Below are 19,280 nucleotides of genomic sequence, written 5' to 3' on the forward strand. Positions count from 1 at the left end.
CTTTACCTGAGAAACTAAGGGTCACTATTGAGAATTCAAGAAGCCTGTGCAGTTCTGGAATATTTTCAAGGAGTAGATCATAATGAGTTTCCCCCCTATTTCTTTCTTTCGTTAGAGGAAGTCCACGTTTCGTGATTTTTTTGTAGTTTGCAGTTCTTGCTTAAGACTCAAGGAATCATTTAAGAAATCGCTTATCTCAGTATGAGTTTCTTGGTTGTTTATTGGGAGATAAGTATCTTCAGAAAGAAATACAAGGAACCCCTGAAATGTATACTTTGAGGAGAAATATGCCTGTAGAAGTTATTTTCTTAATTCTTGTCAGTTCATGTATAGACTGTGTATTTTGCTGCTTGCATTCATTCTACATCTTAGTTTTAATTTTTTTGTAATGTGCTGATTATTGTTGTTTTGTTTTAATGACAACTGGCTCTTAACATTTTATGATCATACCTGTGGACAAACCATGTAGGCTCTCATTTTAGACTTTTTCTCTTTGTCAGTTTGTGCAGGTTTTAAATTTTTTTGAAATTGGGTAGAAACAACGTTTAGTTCCCCTAACAGCTTTTTTGGCCTGAAACGTAGATACTTGCTGTAGAGTAGATAGCCAGCTACTTATTTGTTTCAAGCTCATGCTACGGCCACCCTGTACTAGGGTGAAAGGTTTTTATGATAGTTGACTCAAGCTGGTGGCTTGCTTTCAGCTGAAGAGTATGTGTAGTAGAGGACCTAGGAGGGCCTTTTCTGTATTTGGCATCCAGTTGGCTGGGTTACTTCTGAGTTCTTTGGTGTCCATACTGTGTGCTTGTTGTTAATGTACAAGTCATGAGGACAGTGGGACATAAGCTAGTCTGTCTAGTGACTGTTGTTTTTCTCTGCATCTGCTATGCTGGAATTCCATAGATTTTGTTTGTTTGTTTCTAAGGAAAGAGAAGAAAATGTGGCCAAATCTGTTGTAACAGCTCTGAAACCATCCTGTAGGTGACTGCGTACGTCAGGGTAGATCCTTAATAAACACTGGGGGGAAAAAAAATCAAACAAAAATTTGATTTGGAGGAGATGAAATGACAATAAACTTAAAAATGCCAAAGTGATTATTAGATACAAGCTTGAAAATGTTTGGAACTACTGGATGTGAAGACTGCTATGCAAAGGTGAAGCACAAGCAAGAGCAGAGGGAAAGTGTCTTTACATGGCCTAGAAATTAGTGACCATCTTAGCAGTGACTTGATAAGCATTTGATGCTTAGTGTTACACTTTCGATGGAAACAGGCCTTTTCAGTTGGAAATTTATTCTCCAAATCTATTTTCATTATATGACAGTTAATCTAGAGATTTGTATTGGGTGCTATGTGCAGTCGTGGATAGCCATTTACTGAGCTGTGCATAAAAGTAACACACGAAAGGGAAGAGAGTAGGAGTTTCAAGGGAATATAAATGTGTAGGCTTGCCAGAATGTTAACAACCCTGCAAAGCCCCCCGTGGGGGCATTTGCTCTACTCATCTGGCATCTGCCAGAGCTGTCTAGGGAAGGGGAAGAAAAGTTGAATAATCCTTTTCTTGCAAAACTGTGATCAAGTGGCTGCCTGGGAAGGATCAGCAGTCTGCAAACCAAAGAGGAGCCTTTTATGTGTGCTTCATTGGCCTTTGCATCTAAGAAAGGCGGAAGTATGGCTCTGGCTGTGTATATAGCACCAGCTGTTTAGATTGTGGTGTTTTATTCATGCAGATTTTAACCTTTTTTTTTTCCGATTTCCACTATGTGCATGTGATGCTACTGAAAGTAGCTTGTATCCTAGTCATAGAATTTCTAATAGAGCTTTTGTTGATGTTACTGGGGAGGGAAAAAAATAAAAATAAAGGCTTTATTTTGCAGTAAATGGTGTCCTTGTCTTCACTAGGCAAACTTCTTTCCTTTGCTACTTAGTCTATTTCCATATTGTTATACTTGTGTGAATGTCTTTGGACCTAAGGTTACTGTGGCTTGAGTTTATTTTGTAGATACATCAGTGTCTTGTACCTGAATTTTCATCAGGCAATAGGTCCACCTATCTTGTACAGTAAGAAAAGGAAAACTCATGTGGCAAATGCTAGTGGTAAGTGTAACTTTTCCCCTTAACTCCATCCTCTTAGTATAGCTTACAGACACAGCTAAAATATCTTGATTGCTTGTATTGCTCAGATTTTATTGTCTTTTATTTTAGTGTGTCATAAAACTGGAAATTATCCAAGATGTTGCAAAAATAAGATGCTCTTACATATTTTTAAACACCCACAAACAAAATAAAAGTATTGTTAAAGCAGCTGTGATTATATTCTTAGTAGTCCTGCTAGTTAATACAGTATACTCTTTGAAGATAGCCCAAGCACATTCTGAGAATTCTGCTCTTCTGATTCGTAGTCCCTATGGAAGAAGGATTCTGTACCATCTCTTCCCTTGTGAGACCTTGTCTGAAGGGTGAATTAAGTCCCAAGTCGAAGTCCTGTGTGCTGAACTTAATTATCATTTTCCCTAGTGAATGATGTAGACTAGTTGTTTAAAAAAAACATGCTGAAGACATGATGTTAAAGTATGAGGAGAGTTCTAACAGTTCCATATCTGCTGTAAGGTTTGAACGGGTTATGAATACTTAGGATTTTTTTCTGTCTTACCTGTAGAACCACCTAACCTGGGAGAAGTTTTTTTCCCCATTATTTGTGTTGTGTGATAGATGCTCTCCCCATGCATGACTTTTATGAAAGTTATAGTTTAGTTCATTTTGTGTTTGTTAGTATCATTAATGTCTGCATAATCTTTATAACTTGTTTGCCATTTAGTACACCAGCTAACAGCATTGGACTGTGCTTATGTATTTTATGGGAATTTTGCTAGCAGTGCCTACTAAGTGTGTTGGGCATTTTGTCTTTAGGTTACTTTCGAGGCTCAGTATGTAATACTTTGCAGATGAAGAACATGTACTTCTGCTGTATCTGGAGACTTCCTATGCTATGATTGAATCGTATGTAGTAGATGTAGGGAAAGAAGAGTGGAGCTCTGATTTTTTTCCTTTAGGGAATCTAGATGAGTTTCTTATAGCCATGAATTGACATGAATTTTAAAAGTGAAGTCATATGCAGCTGCTCTAGAATTTTTCATGTTTTCTAGAAATAGTAGTATCTTAGTAACAGCTTCCTGTAGGTGAACTAACTCCTTATATATATAAAATAGACGGTAATAGAAAGATTTGCTGAACTACTTTTATTTTACAAATGCATGAAAATGAAGTTCTTGATAGATATTTTTAAGATAAAATTTCAGTCTAACCCATTGGTATAGTTGATATGATCTTGTTTCCTGTGAATCACAGTAACTTTAAACTTTTTTTTTATAGCTCTACCTGAACCCATTCTTCCATCCCTCCAAAAAGACTACCCAGTAAGTGTTTCTTATGAATTTACTGCATCATACTTACTGCTTATCTAAAAATACATGAATTCTTAAACATCTGTAATGGATTGAGTTAAACACAGTCTGTAAGCCTGGTCATTGATACATTAAACATAAGTGTGAAAAGGGTTATTTGCTGCTTGTGATCATTTTTTTTTTTAGTGGAAACAGTCCCGGTTGGAAATGAGTGCTGAGAGCTGCTGTGCTGATTCTCTTTATGCTGGCCTGAAAAATATCCTTGTGTCATCTGTAACTTTCTGATTCTTATTTCTTAATATGTTAAGTAGTGTTTTTTCTATCCAACTGTGGTGTTTTGAATTCCATACCTTCCCACAGTTGTTGAGCTGCCCAATACTTCTTTCTGGGTGCAGAGTGTGAATGATACACGTTTACTAAGGAGACTCTTGAGACCTCACAAAACTGGGCTTCCGTCCAGCAAGAAAACACCTTTTTAGGACTCTGCTGTTGTGTCCAGATTGTACTCTGTTGATTTCCATAGAACTTCATGAATTGATATGTTTGATCCTCTGCAGAATTAGGACTGTAATTATTGAGACTGATTCTAAGGAAGATTACCTAGAACTAAGAACTACCCTCTCAAATATTTGTCTGGGGTCAAAAGAGATATTGCTGAATAATTCTGTGCTGTAACTTAGTTACAGAAATTCCTCAATTCCTTCCTCCTTATCTCTCCTCTGTTTTAAAATTTTTCTTTCTTCATAATTGCCATAGTTCAGTGTACCTATCTAAGTATTTTTTTTACTGTTGCTGATTATAGTGCTGAGGTAGTATGAGAAAGCCATTCTTTCTTTTGCATATATTTCCTGTAATGCTGAAAAGGGAAGATTTGATGACGCTGTACATTAGGGAGAAAATACTGTGGTGTCAGCCATTTTGAGTAGTTAGGATAATTGAAATAAACTGCGGTTTTATTTCTGTTCTATATACCTTCTAATTTTCTCATTGTTAGTGCTCAAAAGCATTTGAAGCTATTTTTCATTGCATTTATACTTAGCTTTATCTGACGGGTTTTTTGAATTGCTACATTTGCTAATTATGTTTGCTTAAAGCTCATATGCTGTAGTGTTAAGTTTTGTGTAGCACGTTGTTTAAAGAAAACAACTGTAAGAATGGGTAACTTTTGACTCCTTTGTAGTAATAATGCAAAGGTTTATGTTTGCAGTGTTTGACCTGTGTGAAGGCCTTCAGAGCACTATGCAGATATTAATGGTTTAAATGATTAAAGCAAAAGTAAACAATGCCATAAGCTGAAAAAGTGTAATTAATATGTACTAAATGCAAGGTTTTTTCTTGTGTAGTGTGAAAGTGGTAAATCACTTGCAGGTTCCTGTGTTTCTAGAACACAGCTGTAAGAACAGCATTTTTTTTACTCTGTTTCAACATAGATTTTGTTGTTACTTATCTTGCCTTTGGGGGATGGATTAAATATTCTAGGATTGCTAATAAAATAAAAAGTATATTTTATATGGGCTTATTATAAAACTAAATCAAAACTGTGGATTAAGAATTTTTTTAGATTACAATAGAAATTTTCAAATATGTTTTTGGTCTACTGCATCCATTAGAAATGTAATCACGTGTTTAAAAATTGTGAAGGTTAATACTTCTGAATACCAATATTGCAAGGAAATTTAAAATGAAAATGAGAAATACACCAAAACAATTCTGATCTTGTACTTTGCAGTAATGATTACAAAGCACGGGCAAACATTTATATCCAAAGCACCATATGTTTTTCTTGCAGTTGTAGCTGGTTGAAGGTGTGTCTCCCCCCTAGTACTACACATAAATACTGCTTCTCCCCTTGCGAAACAAACCACTCTACCTAAATTTTTCAAAATCAAATCTGTAGCTTTTTCTGCAGCCTGAAAATACTTCTGCACGTTGAAAGAAACTGTTTATTTTAAATTGTAGATGCTGTGTAAGAGAAACATGCTTAGCTTAAGTGAGAAACAAAAGGGAGATTCTGTGACTCAGTGTATCTTTACTGCAGATATAAAGGGTAAGAAGTCCTGAAAAGCCACAGATCTGCCCACCTGTGCATTCTGTTGCCATGGAGGAGTCTCCAACTGTTCTGAAGCCTATATAGACAGTGCCTTCAGGTCAGGACTTTTAGACATGGGTAGACTTCAGACTGGAGAACCTGTGGTGGCTTAGGCCATTATGGCTTCTGGTTTTCATAGAATCATAGAATGGTTTGGGTTGGAAGGGGCCTTAAAGATCATCTAGTTCCAAACCCCCTGCCATGGCAGGGACTCCTCCTACTAGACCAGGTTGCTCGAGACTCCATCTGGCCTGGTCTTAAACACTTCCAGGGATGGAGCATCCACAGCTTCCTTAAGCAATTTTGCCTGTGTGTCTACCAGAGGTGAACATTGCTACAACTGGAAATCGGAAGGAAATGTGTGCTTAAGTCTCCAATGTTCCAGAGCAGCCTGTCACATTAGCTTAAATCCAGATGGAGGTGGGTCTCCACTAGTGCTCTGGATTGTGAACTTTGTGGACTCTAGCATGAGCACACTTTTGGTTCTGCTGCATCAGCTTCATGAGCAGTCCTGTCTTGCAAAAAATGGGGCAGAAGGTGGTGCTTACTGTAGTTCCTTCACATATGGGAGTCAGTCCTTGGACAGACACAATTTGCCTTAGTCTTTGAGTTGCACTTTTTAAAAGTATAAACATCAGTTAAACGTTCATTTGTAAGACTGGGGAAGTGTATTTTATGTGTGCAAATATAGGTACCTGTCAAAAGTTGCGAGATACTATGCTGATGTTACCACTGTAAATTTTTTTGAAGGAAGAGTCTTGTGCAGTCAGAGTTAAACTCATACATCAAGATATCAATCTAAAATTTTTTTTTGATGTGTGCTTGTGTTACTTTCCAGTGTATAAGGTGAAATGAGAATATATGTAAGCATTATGTGACTTGAACATGGAGCATGTTGCTGAATGCTAGTGTTTCCTTGAGAAATCAGCCAACCAAGGTAAAGGTTAGAGATGCAGCAAAAAAGGAAAAAAGACTTTGGGGTCCCTTTTATCTGGGGTCCCTTTTATCTGGGATATTTTGAAATAATGGATAGCTCATTTATATTTATTACTCAGTCAGATCCTGAATTTGTTTTCCATTTCTTAAGGTGGCATGGGGCAAAGACACGGCAAGTAAATTGAGGACTAGTTTTAGAAGTGCCTGAGTTGTTTGCCTTCTAGAGCAATTTAAGAAGGTGAAGCTTACAGGGAAAACCTACTTGAAGCTAAGCTAGTTTGGGGGATTCTTTGTAATTCTGTTTTATTACCAACCTCCCTTATGTACAGAATCTATAAGCTGTACCTTGTTATGTTTATGTAGTTATTCCCCAAATTTCTCTGACAGGAAGAAAAGTACTGTTTAGCCCTGTTTTATAATAGGTGAATGGAGGTGGGTTGAGGATTATCATGGGTTGTGTGTGGCAAAGCAGAAAAAATAGCCTAGGTATCCTGTGGCTGGTCTGACCTCTGTTCACTGGACACTGAGTGGTTGCTTTGTTAAGAAATGATCTTAAACCAACAACGTTGTTAGTTACTGATCTATTGAATATTGGTATACCATGCATTTTTACTAAAGCACTTGTGTAGAATAATATGCGTTCATTTTTTGAAGGGAAATGCCTTTCTGAGTGAGGAAAACTTTAATTTGCCTGACCTTTGTGAGGCAAGTGTGGTTAATGTACATAGTAAAACTTGGACCTGCAAGTTTCATGAAATTGAACTTGATTTTCAAAAAAAAAAATAGAATTAAACATAGTAATTTTAGATTGAAGAATTGAAGAGTTTTAATCCTAATTACTAGATGAAGATTTAGAAAATTACCTTCTAATGCAGGTTAGGAATCTTATCTCATTTGCCATGGGTGAGAATCTTTGGAATGCTCTTCAAATGAGGAGTCTTTCAGTTTTATCACTGCTGCTTACATGGCTTTTGATCAGTTGCAAACTCAGTGAAGATAGTCAAACTAAAAATCCTGAAAAATGCCTTCATCTGGAGTATGCTTCTATCATAATCACGCTTTTCAAAACACAGATTTGTGATTCTAAAACTCTGGAAGGTTTTGTAACTTCCTGTTTCATTAACTGCTAACAAATCATAGTGAAAAAATCTTTGGATAAAATTGTGTTTGATATCCTTTTGCTGTTTCGTTTTTTCTGGGTGTAAGCATGCACACACAGGCATACATATATTCTCCTTTTTTGCTGTAAGTTGTATTACATCTATATTTTATATATTGTCTCTTGCTATAACTGTTGATTTAGTTTTCTTATTCAGCTTATGTACAAGGCCTAACGAAAGTTAATTAATTGTTATCAACATATAAAATGTACTTATGTTCAAGATTTATAATCATAGAATGTTTTGAGTTGGAAGGGACCTCAAAGATCACCTAGTTCTAATCCCGCTGCCATGGGCAGGAACACCTTCCACTAGGCCAGGTTACTCAAAGCCCCATCCAGCCTGGCCTTGAACACTGCCAGGGATAAGAAAAAGCAACATCCTCTCTAAGCTTGTAATAGTGCTAAAGAAAATAACTTATTTATTATTCTGAAAAATAATATTCCGAAGTCTAGCTTTTTAGCTGCTTAGGATGCCAGCCTCACTGTGGTGGCACATTTTTCTTGCAGTTGAGAAGTTCTCAAGCTTTTGAGATGAACATTCCAAGCATTAAAAACAAATAATCTTGTTCTCCTTTTCAGAAATGTCTGCTGCCTCCAAGCGTTTACTTATTAATCTTAGTAGCAGTCTGAGTAATTTCATTGCATTTCTGATTTGTACTGTTTGAAATTCAGAAGCCCTTGTTTTCATTTCTTTTTTTCCTCTGTGTCTATTTCCTCATGAGCTGTTACACTGCTAATACTAAATCAATTTGTTGTGACTCTTCTACAGCTTTCTGTAGGAATGGGCAAGGAGTGACTTTGCCTCTGGTACCTGTCTGATTAACTATAGGGTTAAAACTGTATGTACTGTGTAACGTAGGAACAGCTGTTCCCATTTTATGTCTTTGCGCTGCATATCTGCTTTTTATGTCTGTCTGTCTCCATGTTTTTGGTGTGTTCTGTTGAATTGTAAGCTGTTAAATTCTGAGCTCTGCTAACTATAACAATACTTTATATGCGAAGTTACATCAGGTGAGAACAAGACTTGACATTTTTCATAGCTGGAAGAATGGCCTTTTTTCCTGGAAGGTGTTGAAAAAGGTTCCAGAAAGTTTTGCTAGAATTGGCAAAAGAGGATGGGAGTGCTAGACTTCCCATTCCTACTGGTTTGATCACTAACCATACTTTTCTCAGAGAAAGTACTGCCAGCTGTGAACATGGAAATAGTATTACAGTGTATAGCGCTTCCAGTGGTTCTAGTACTATAAAGTTTGAGTCATGCCTGATACTACTCTTTAAAATAACAAAGGAGGGGGGGGGGGGGAGATACAGTAATGATAGGATAGATCCCTAAAATTACGTAGATCTATTTCTTGATGTGAATGTAAAGCTTACTCTTGTGTAACTTGGGTTCATTTTCCATAAAATACACGACATTGCTGTAAAATATAGAATCCTGGTATTACCAGGTTTAAAAAAAATTTTCTCTAGCAAGCAGAGATATGTTCTTTCCATGTACCCCAGTCTCTCAGAAGAACCTGAAGGATGCAATGGACACCCCAAACAGTATACCAGATCTAAACCCAGGTTAATTTAGTCTTATGTAGATTCCTTTTTAAGCTGGCAATTGTGACTTTTGTAGCAAACCTGACTACTTCTTCACCAGCCCCCTATAGAAAAGCATATTTCAGCTTATACACTGCATTCTGAGTATTCAGATTTTTCTTATAACTTCTCTTTATTTATTCTTTTGGATAGGTTGGCTAGAGGAGGTGGTGCTGCAGTCTTTGAACTCGTTATGTGGGAGGATGCAGGTTCATGTTAGATCCAGTGGGTTTCACAGGCAATTTTAACTCTGTGCTGTTGGAAAGACAAGTCAGGCCTTCCTTTTGGGTTGTTTTTGAACCACAAGTATGGGAACTGAGCAACAAGTGCATTAGCTTCACCTACCCTATCTCAGTTCAACTGCAGCCAGCTCAGTGCAGGCTACCTTACTCAGCTTCTGCTCGTGTGGTTTTACTAGCATGTAAATGCAAGTCCAAAGTCAAAGATTCTCCCACATTAAATTCTTTAGCAAACAGAAGGCCAAGGGTTGGTCTTGGACACTGCTATGCAAGGTGATTCTACCTGAGTTTGGGGGAGTAACTAGTATCCAGCAGAGAAGCACAAGAGCAAAAGAGCCCTTTGCTTGTAAATTGTGCTTGAACTCCTAATAAGCAAATGATGGGCATCTTTTTTATTGTGAAAAATATATGCACCTAGGTTAAAGCTCTGTGTGCATGTGTGTATGTATATATATACTCTCTGGTTTTATTTTGACAGGAATCTTTTAATCCTACAATGCAGTTACATCTCGTTCATCAAGCTCCACGTACTGTCCCTCCTTACATCTCAGAAAATGGATCAAGCCTTGGAGAATTGCTATTAGGCTTCTTCAAATACTATGCCACAGAATTTGAGTAAGTAATAAGCTCATCTGAATGTTTCAGAACATGCAAAACGGATTCCTTCTATTCAAGATATCAGCACTTTATAACCCGTGAAGAGAGAGAATAGCAGTAGTGCAGGAGTGGTAACTGAGAGAAAGGAATTTGGTGAAAAGAGGAAAGAACAGGAATGCTGATAAAGAATGTCTGACATCTTTTGCTTAGCCAAGCATCCTATCCTATAAAATAACTGCTGGAAGTTAAGAGAGCTTTCTCCTTTTAAAGTAGCTGGCTTTTGTTATATTACACTACTCTAAAACTGCCTATCCATGTGTGAGAAAGATCTGGTTTTTAGTCGTAGTTTAACGTATTGATTGTGATATGAATTCTTTAGACCTTAATAGCTGCGCTTGTCTTTATCACCCCGAGTCAATGGAGGTAACTGAGCAGGTGGCTCCTTACTTTGACTATAATATGCATCACTATAGGCCACACTTAGTGAAGAATTCTCTCATATATAGTTGGTTCACCAATCTTGTAGGTTTGCTAAAATCTGAGCTTAATTTTGGCATCTGGACTTCCTTGTAGAAAAGGAAGAGAAGGTAAAGTTGTGAAGGCACCTCAGAAAGCTGTTAGATCACAAACATTTTGCCCAATTGTCACTTAATATCTTAAAAGTGTTTGTCCATATAAAATATCAAATGGTTGTATTTCAGTAAGCTTAAATATCTTCTAAAGAACTTGTTTCTGAGGCAGTTGGTTCATACATGTTGCTGTCCTGTGTATGCTGTCCTGTGTATGTGCATTATCCGTTTCCTGGAAGGAGAACAAAATGTGTAACTGCTGGGTACTCGTAAGTTTTGAAGTGTTTGTATTTTACTTCAATGTAAGAAGTGAACAATGATGAAATCCGTAAAAGAAAACATAGCTGGGTTGTGCACCACATGTGGAATATGTAAGCTAAATCCATATGGCCTGTGGCAATTCATAAACTAATTGCACTTTGCGCATGTTTAAGCCCGATTCTGGGAAATTCTCACATAAAGGATTTTCCTTCAGTGATCACTGCAGATAAGGGGATGGTCTTTTGCCCTATAAGTTTCTCCTGAGTACCTGTCTTTTCATCTGGCAAGGTGCTGTTTGCTAAACAGGTAAATTAGAAGACTGATGGAGGTTATCCTCAGGTTCCTAATTTGTGGGACAAAAGATGCATCCTTTACTGCTTGTCTGTATAACAAGCTGTTAATCTTCTCATATATGAAAGTAAAAATCTTTTTGGCTAAATAAGTTGTTTCTGGTTTGCCTGTGGGAGCTAGCAGAGAAGATCTTGTTCAAATGCAGGAAAAATAACTAATTTGACTTTTCTGGTTTGGATGCTTGTAAACAGAGTCAACAGCAGAAAGAGAACCCCAAATTAATGCCCACGCAGGGGAAGAGGTGGGCAGAACATGGTGTTTAAACATTTTTGTGTGTCTGATAGCCCGCCAGTGAGAACAAGTACAGTGTCATGCTATGCACCGTATCTGTTACCTTTGCTTTGAGGTTGCTGGTGGAAACAACGTTATAGGTGGGAATGAGGATAAGAGTTAGATACACACAACACAGGGCTCTGTTAGTTCTGCCTTTTGTGGAGGAACTAATACTTTACTCCTGAATGTGATGAATATTTTCATTGCTGTAATGAGTATTTCTTTTCAGTGTTTGCTTTCCCTGTAAAACATTTACTAGTGTTTTTATGCACAGAAATTTTGAGATTATATTTCAGATACTGTGACTAAGTTAGGTCGCATTTAAATGACCTGTGCTGTGCCAGTGACTTTCACTATTGAATTATAATGTGTTTGATGAAAAAATTACTAAAGAGAATACTACTTCAGGTTTCATAAAGGTGGCTTTTGTAGATTCCTGTCTATAGAGTAGGGCACAACACTGACAGGTTTGATACACAGGATCTGTTTTCCTGAAAGAACAGCATGCCGTCAAGAATGATCAGGTCATGTGTGAAGATCATAATTTTGGACAGAATGAGTCATTGATGCCATCTGCCTGGAATGCTTAACTGATCAATGATTTTACATGTGTTTGTCAGGAAGGTGAAGGGAAGATGGAGATACATTGTTAGACTTCCTCCTCAGTATAGCAAAGGCCAGTAGGTATTTCAGTTAAAATCTATGTTTTATTTTACTTGATGTAGACAATACCATTTAAGGGCAGGATGGGCCCAAAGAGTAGTGCATGAAGAAAGAAACAGGACCCTTGCATGCTGTGCAGCCATGGATAAGCTCATCTCTTGGGCTGTGTTTTTTGTCCTTATGCTTTTAATCTGCTTTGTTTGTTTAGACTATAAGGTGTTTCAGAGAACTGTTGATTACCACGTATTTATATGGGGCCTGTTCCACTGTCCTACTTTAGGATTTTTGATACATCTGTAAGACGTGATTTTTATCCTCCTTTATAAGTTACCAGAAACGTGATTTGGAAATTACTGCATATATTGGACTTACACACTACGTGTGGCAAAGCTTGATCTGCCAACATGGTTGTAACAGTTAGCTTGTCTTAAGAGTTCAAGTCTGCATAATGTTGCTCAGGATACAGCTAGCTAAAAGTATGCTTGTATCTCCATTTTAACTTTTAAGTGTTCCAATCTATCAAAGGTCTGCTGATCATGCAGTGAATGTGACCAAGTAAAAAATGTATGGAGGTGTTCTCAAAAGAAAGTATTTGGAAACTGGTCCATGTTTATCTGGCCCTCTGAAGAGAGTCTCCAATTTCATTTCTGCAGCTGTGAGTGAAGGCAGCAGGTTTTCACTTGGCTGTCTCTTTACAAATCGAGACCTTGAAGCAAGGCCTTGCTCCCCTGAAGTTACTGCTAGGGAACCTAGAGATTGTCATTTGGGACTGTACTTCTCTTAAGTTTATTGTTTCAAGTTATTTAGCAGTTGTTTAAGTTAGCTCACTAAGTTGTGTTTGGTGGACATGATAAAAGACTAGTTACATTATCATGACAGAATATAAAATACAGTTGCACACAGCTCTCTTCAGGGTAGAATTGGTCACGTAATGAAAGGATCATTTTTTAATAGCATATTAGATTAAGTATGCTTGCAATTTGTACCCGTTTTAGTATGTTTATACAGATGCCTATGGCTTGTAAGAATGCTCTGGAAAAGATAAGCTTTTTAGTCTATTTGTAGTGTATTCATAGACACTTACATTTGGAAATGCCTGGTATTTTTCTTTCAAATTCTTGCCTTCTCCAGGAGGAACACATACCCAATGTGGGCACCAGAAATAACTGATAACTGAAATAGCTGTTTAAATGGTTATTGTTAACATATGGATTGAAGTTGCTTATGTAAAGAATATTTCTTTGTGTTGGAAATAATGTTATTGTGTGCACACCAAACTGGTTAAAATTGATAAATGAATCATTTGCTATTGGTAATTAATTCCTAATTCAGGCTGACTTTGGTACCAAGGCAGGGTTAGTGAAGGTTTAATGAGACTACTAGATAAAGTAGTTGTTTTCAAGTCTAAATGGAAAGCTATTTAAATAGCTAGAAATGTTACTTTTTTGTTGGTTTTTGCTAAACCACTGTATTATAAATGCACTTAAATTTTGCTGGGGAATCAAGCCAAGTGTAACCTAGAGAAAAAGTAGTCAAGAGAAGAATTACATGGTTAAAGTGAAACAATACTGCCTGGTTTAACCAAACACAGATCAAACACTTTGTGTGACTTTTAAAAAAGCTTTTAGAAAAAGCAGAAGAGTTGAACTGTCAGCTTTGCTCATGACCGGTGCTCTGGAGCTGTAGTTTAAGCTTCTTTGATGCCCCAGTCACTTGCATTTTGTCATTTGTCTTTTTGTGTTTGCTGCTTTTGAGCAATTCGTCTGAATTTCTTGTTAAGCTTGTGTTGATGGTAGTTTATTGAAAAGACATGATAGGAAACTACTTGTTGCTTCACAGTATTTCCAGTTGTTGCAAAAGTAATCTACTATGGGAATTGAGGAGAGAGAGAGTGATGGGTTAAAATGAAACCTTTAGTTTGCATTGAATGCTAGAAATGATCATCACCTGTATGAACTTGCTAAACACTGTATAAAGAGAAAACTAAATATACACAGCAGTGGGTGAATAAGTAATCTGAGGTATCCTGAACTATGCTTCATATGCTGTGCCTGCACCTTTTTGAAATAGGCCCTATTCATATTCTTAAATAGAAGAATAATGTAAGTGTTCTGTGGAGGTACAGTTATTCAAACAGCTGACTTCCATAAGGGCTTTAATCATAAGTTGTATCCAAGGTAGCTTGCAGAATTACAGGCATGGATTTTTAGCAGTGTAAACTGTCTTATCACCACTGACTTAATGGAGTTATGACAGCTGATCTGTGCCCTAGGGAGAACAGAGTTCTTCCAAATTTAACTGATGAATTACAGACTGTATTTTGGCTTACAGTTGATATTTACAGATTTACTGCAGGTGGTTAATGCACCCAGCCAAGCTCCTCTCTCTTTGCATTATGTCAAAAGATCGATTCAGTCAGGAGATCACATCAGGTGTACGTAACACCAGTACAGGTAGCAGCATGCTCCCCAGCTACGTCTAAACCCCATTCAGTCAGGGTGTATGGTGACATGTTGTTGGTGATCTGTTTTGCTGATACGGTAGTTCCCTGGTTTAGTTAAGAGCAGCTGAAAACTGGCTGGGTAGACAAGAACATAAAACTGCAAGTGGTTGCTTTGGCTTCCATTGTGTTTGGCATGTTGCTGTGCCAAGCGTCCTAAAGACCGTAAAGATGCTTGGCACATCGTAAAGATCGCTCTGTAAACTGCCTGCTGTTCCTGTTTCAGTGTGATAATTTCCTGTGATTTTGTTGCAAAATTGCATGCAGAAAGCTGTAGAATATCTTCAAAGACATGTTTGAGTTGTTACTCTCTTGTTGCACTTGTAGGAGATCTAAAATTCAGCATATACAAAGTGTCAGTGCTTTCTAATAATAGGGTCCTTGCACCAGGAATGCTGGCTTGTAAGCAGGCTGTCTTTATATATCTTTATACTTTTGAGTAGTTTTTTTAAGGGAATGCAGTGTGTGACTTCATCTGCACTTAAACTCCTTAAACTTCCTTTTCTCACCACAGAAAGATAGGTATGTGGCTGTAATGTCTTTTGAGCTTAGAAATAAATGTAGGTGTCCATACTCAAGTTACACTTTTTTGAAAAAATTCTTCTGTCATGAATATATTTACTTATGGATACCTGTGGTGTGTTCTGTTTTGCAGATGTTTCTGTAAATAAACTTCTGTTTTTAAATTTTTCTTGTTTCCTACCCATCATGCCTTACGCTTATATGGTAAATTATGAAGATTAGACTGTTACACTAATTTACTCATTATAATAAAATGCTGTGTTATCCAGGCTTACGAGATAGCAATTCCACAATTTAATTAAACTGTTATTATTATTTGTTTGCAAATTGTTTTCCTTTTTCTTAGTTGGAGCCATCAAATGATTTCAGTTCGTGAGGCCAAAGCTGTTCCGAGACCTGATGGTGCTGAATGGAGAAACAAATTTATTTGTGTAGAAGGTAAAATGTTACGCTGCATTATAATTTTTAACTGTTAAGACACTAAATACATAAATCTGTCAATTATACTTTACCTTGTTTCTCTTTTTAATAATGCACATGTGGCGTATTTATGTAGAAAATTAAATTTAACTAATATAAATAGTTTTGGAAACAGTAGTGAAAAGCTTCCTTCTCAGATGCTTTTAAGTTCTATAGCGTATAAAAATAGTTCTCCTGACCTTTTCTTTAAGAGCACTCATTGCCTTGTTACTTTTGGAACCAGGATTAGGACTTTGACAAGGAATGGCCTTTATGATAGTAGTGAGTGTTTTCCTGCTCTGCAAAAATAGTCATCAGTTTTGCTGAGATTGAGGTTCTGAAAAAAACACAGCAGGCGCATATTCAGATTACTCTCTAAGAATAAAATGCTCTGGAATCCCAAGTCCTAGTAGTGACTAAATTATGTGTGTGTCAGTCCCCTTGTGGCTACTATTTTGGCTGGTTTGTGAACATACAGTTTCTACAGAGACTGTATGATGCTCCCCAGAACTGCAGGGTAAACCCAGGCCACCTTTTGGAGTTGGGTCTTGGCCTTAGTGCCAACTGAACTGGGCAGTAGCATTATACAGGGAACCTGCTTCATGTGCTCTTGATGCCTTTCAGCTGCTGTGGGGAATCTCCATGGAGAAGATGAACAGTTAGCATGCATAGGAGATGAAGCTTGGACCAGGGAAGGAGAAGAATAATAGACCAAGAGGTTTGAGAGGTTAGGAGAATGAAAAGAGAAGCAGGGAAGGGACTGAGAGGCGCTGTGTAACTGGAAACAGTTAACACGAAGAGATAAGAAGGAGGAGTGAGACTCAGAATGAAGCAGGTGAAGGGGAATTGGTTGGACAGGGGACCGAGAATAAGGAACCAAGGCCTAATAGAGCAGAATTAGAAGTAGGCAGTTTGGGACACTGGGGTTGAAGAGGGAAGGTTTGAAATGGGAGAGGTGGCCTGGGCCCTGGCTGTGAATAAATGGGAGGCTATAATAGGGATCAGGGTATCAAAGGTTGAGGTTTTAGGATAAAAGAGGACTAAAACTTGGGACAGGAGCCAAATTATATGGAAAGAGATGTTGGAGATAAGGAAAATTTTGCTGGGGAAGCAAGAGATAAGGCAGAATTCCTGTGGCTGGACAGACGTGCCTCAAGATTGCTGGGGGTGGGAATGCACCCATGTGTGTATGCATGCAATTTCCTGCGTTTGTGCTGGTCTGTGCAGAGAATAATTACCTACTGATGAAGTTAGTTATTCTGCGGCCCAGCCCTCACCAGCTTGGCCGTAATCATATTGATGGCAGTGTGAAGCCAAATGAGGGAGATTCTGGTTCTTTGTTCGACTTCTTGGGGAAAAAAAATCAACTATCAGTCATAAGGAAGAAAATACACTGAAAGACGACTGCACACTTGACTCTGGAGTATCAGAGTTGAGAAATGTGAGAATTAGGCTATCTGCTCAGCTGAAATGATTCGGGATGGCATAGTACAGGCATTGCCAAGGCTCTGGACTGAATATGGGAGGTGGGAATGCTGGGCAGCTGTGTCTGCTGCTGTCACATGATGCTGATCTGCTGTGTTGCAGAGGGGCTGTGTGTTTCAAGCTCTCAATTTTTATTTTTTTTTAATGACATTATGAAGTGGTTGAATAATTAGGCTTTCTTTCTGTCGGGTTAGAAGGTAGAATATCAGCATACAAAACAGACACTTTAGAATTTATGAATGGGATTGAGTACATACAACTCTTCCTTAAGAGTGCATTTTGCATTTAAACTATTAAAAAGGCAAAATTATCTATAGGTGGCACATCTGATTCCTTCCTGTTACACTGTGCTTAAAAGACTTTTAAGAGTGGGGTTTGGCCTCACATGCCACATATTTACTTCTAAATTGGAAGTGAAAAGTTAAACTCCCTATCTCAACTCAAAGTAGGCTTCGTGTTTGTAACAGCTGTTAAGCTGAACTGGTTTAACAAAGTATGTAGATAAACTTCTGTGTACTTTGAGAAGAAGCTTTTAAAAGCTAGCTAAACATGTCAACATATTCTGGTTTCCAAGTCTTTGTCAGATTTTCCAGTTAGTGGACTAAAATCTCAGTACTTGATATTATTGCATATATTTTTTAGTATTTTGAATATATTTGTTGATAGATTACACAAGTCTATGCCTGCATTGCAATAATTCTGCATGTAGCACTGTATTTAGGCTTGCTCAAAGAAAAGTGTGTTCTGTTTTACTTGGCCTTAAGACTGATTCTCATTTGTATTTCTGCTGTTAGAGAAACAAATATAGTAGAGGTCCTCTTTTCAGACAGTTTAAAATCTGGCAGGCTATTACCATTATGGGGATACAGAGAACACTGCTTTTAGCTAATGTTTGTGAACATTGCTTGTCAGAAGCTTTAAATTGCTAGTGACTCTTCTGGTTTCAGTTTAAATCCTGTCTATATCAAATAATACTGTACACTCTCTGGTTGAAAAAGACACAGTTTGGAAAAGCTAGAAACATGGCAATTTTGTGAGACAATTAAACTGATAGTCATTTAGGGAAACTGGATCAGAAGCAGTCTAAGCTGCACCTGATTCATGCTTGTACTTCTAAGTCTTTCAGATCCACATGTTAAAAATAATTCTAAAAATAATCCCTCAGGGCTTGGTTTGCAGCAGTTCTAAAGTTTCATGATTTCTTGTATTTTTATTTGGAAAGGTGATTCCCTTTAGCCTTTACTTCAAGTATCAGTGTTGGAGTTGTATTACTTTTTTCTTTTAATATTCTCATCTCTGTGTGTGAACAAAATAACTTATGATAGATTCTTACTGTCTTGATGGTCAAAAGATGTAGTGGTGTAAACAGTATCTGATTGCAAAATTATTCTTGCTCCAGGGAATGAGTTTGTCTTTTGACAGCCAGTAAATATGGAGCAAGAATAAAGGGGAGATGTGAGTCAGATTTTGTGACTAGAGTACCTTTTTTTCCTGCTAATGGTTTCAGAAGATTGTACAGCTTTGCTCTTGTTGCTTTAAAAAATACGTATCTCTTGATTCAACGTAAAGTATGTAAAGGTCCTAGCATTAAACAAACAGTTAACATCACGTTTAAGAGACGTAAAAGAAATGCTGTACTGCTTCACATGGTAAGGGACATGGAATTCTTAGTGGCAGTAAGTCGTTGTGTCAAATTATACATGACTGACTTTGGAGGAATGTGTACCTTTTTTATTTCATTGCCAGGTTTTTTTGTTCCAATCTAAATGTATGATGAGTTCTGAAGTAACATAAATGCCTGTAAACATCCACTGAAAACTTTATAGGTAGTTTGAAGAGAAATCCTTTAGAAACCTGCCAAATACAGAAGTTATTGTGTGAAACAATTTCTTTAAATAGCTTGCAGAAATAAAAACCTAATGCCATCGAGGATGTTCCAAATTTGGAGTCCTGGTCTTCATAATGTCATAAGCCCTTCTGATGTCTGTTTAATGCTTTATTTTACTATATGTCCCTATCTGAATAAAAGCAATTTGTAAACAAAAAAGCTACCTGATCTAGCAAGTATTTCTGTGGTTCTGTGTCCCTTTAGGACTTTCATACATTCTGCCAGTTTGAAATACACCATGTTACTTGAGCAGTTCTCTAGTAAGGCAAAAAAGGCTATAAAATCTGTTTTGTAGCTCATTG

At 37.4% G+C, this 19,280-nt stretch overlaps 1 protein-coding gene across 4 annotated transcripts in view; it reads left to right on the forward strand.

The window, feature by feature from the left end:
- Positions 1 to 19,280, forward strand: part of TENT2 (terminal nucleotidyltransferase 2) — a 47,596-nt gene that overhangs the window by 24,932 nt on the left and 3,384 nt on the right. For all 4 annotated transcript variants that reach the window (XM_086480556.1, XM_086480557.1, XM_086480558.1 and 1 more), the window contains 3 exons: positions 3,369 to 3,412; positions 9,889 to 10,025; positions 15,493 to 15,584. In XM_086480556.1, coding sequence (XP_086336682.1) covers positions 3,369 to 3,412; positions 9,889 to 10,025; positions 15,493 to 15,584 — 273 coding nt within the window. The remainder of the gene's footprint in view (positions 1 to 3,368; positions 3,413 to 9,888; positions 10,026 to 15,492; positions 15,585 to 19,280) is intronic.

This window comes from Leptosomus discolor, chromosome Z (assembly GCF_034619465.1).
Source record: "Leptosomus discolor isolate bLepDis1 chromosome Z, bLepDis1.hap2, whole genome shotgun sequence".
Taxonomy (NCBI): Eukaryota; Metazoa; Chordata; class Aves; order Leptosomiformes; family Leptosomidae; genus Leptosomus; species Leptosomus discolor.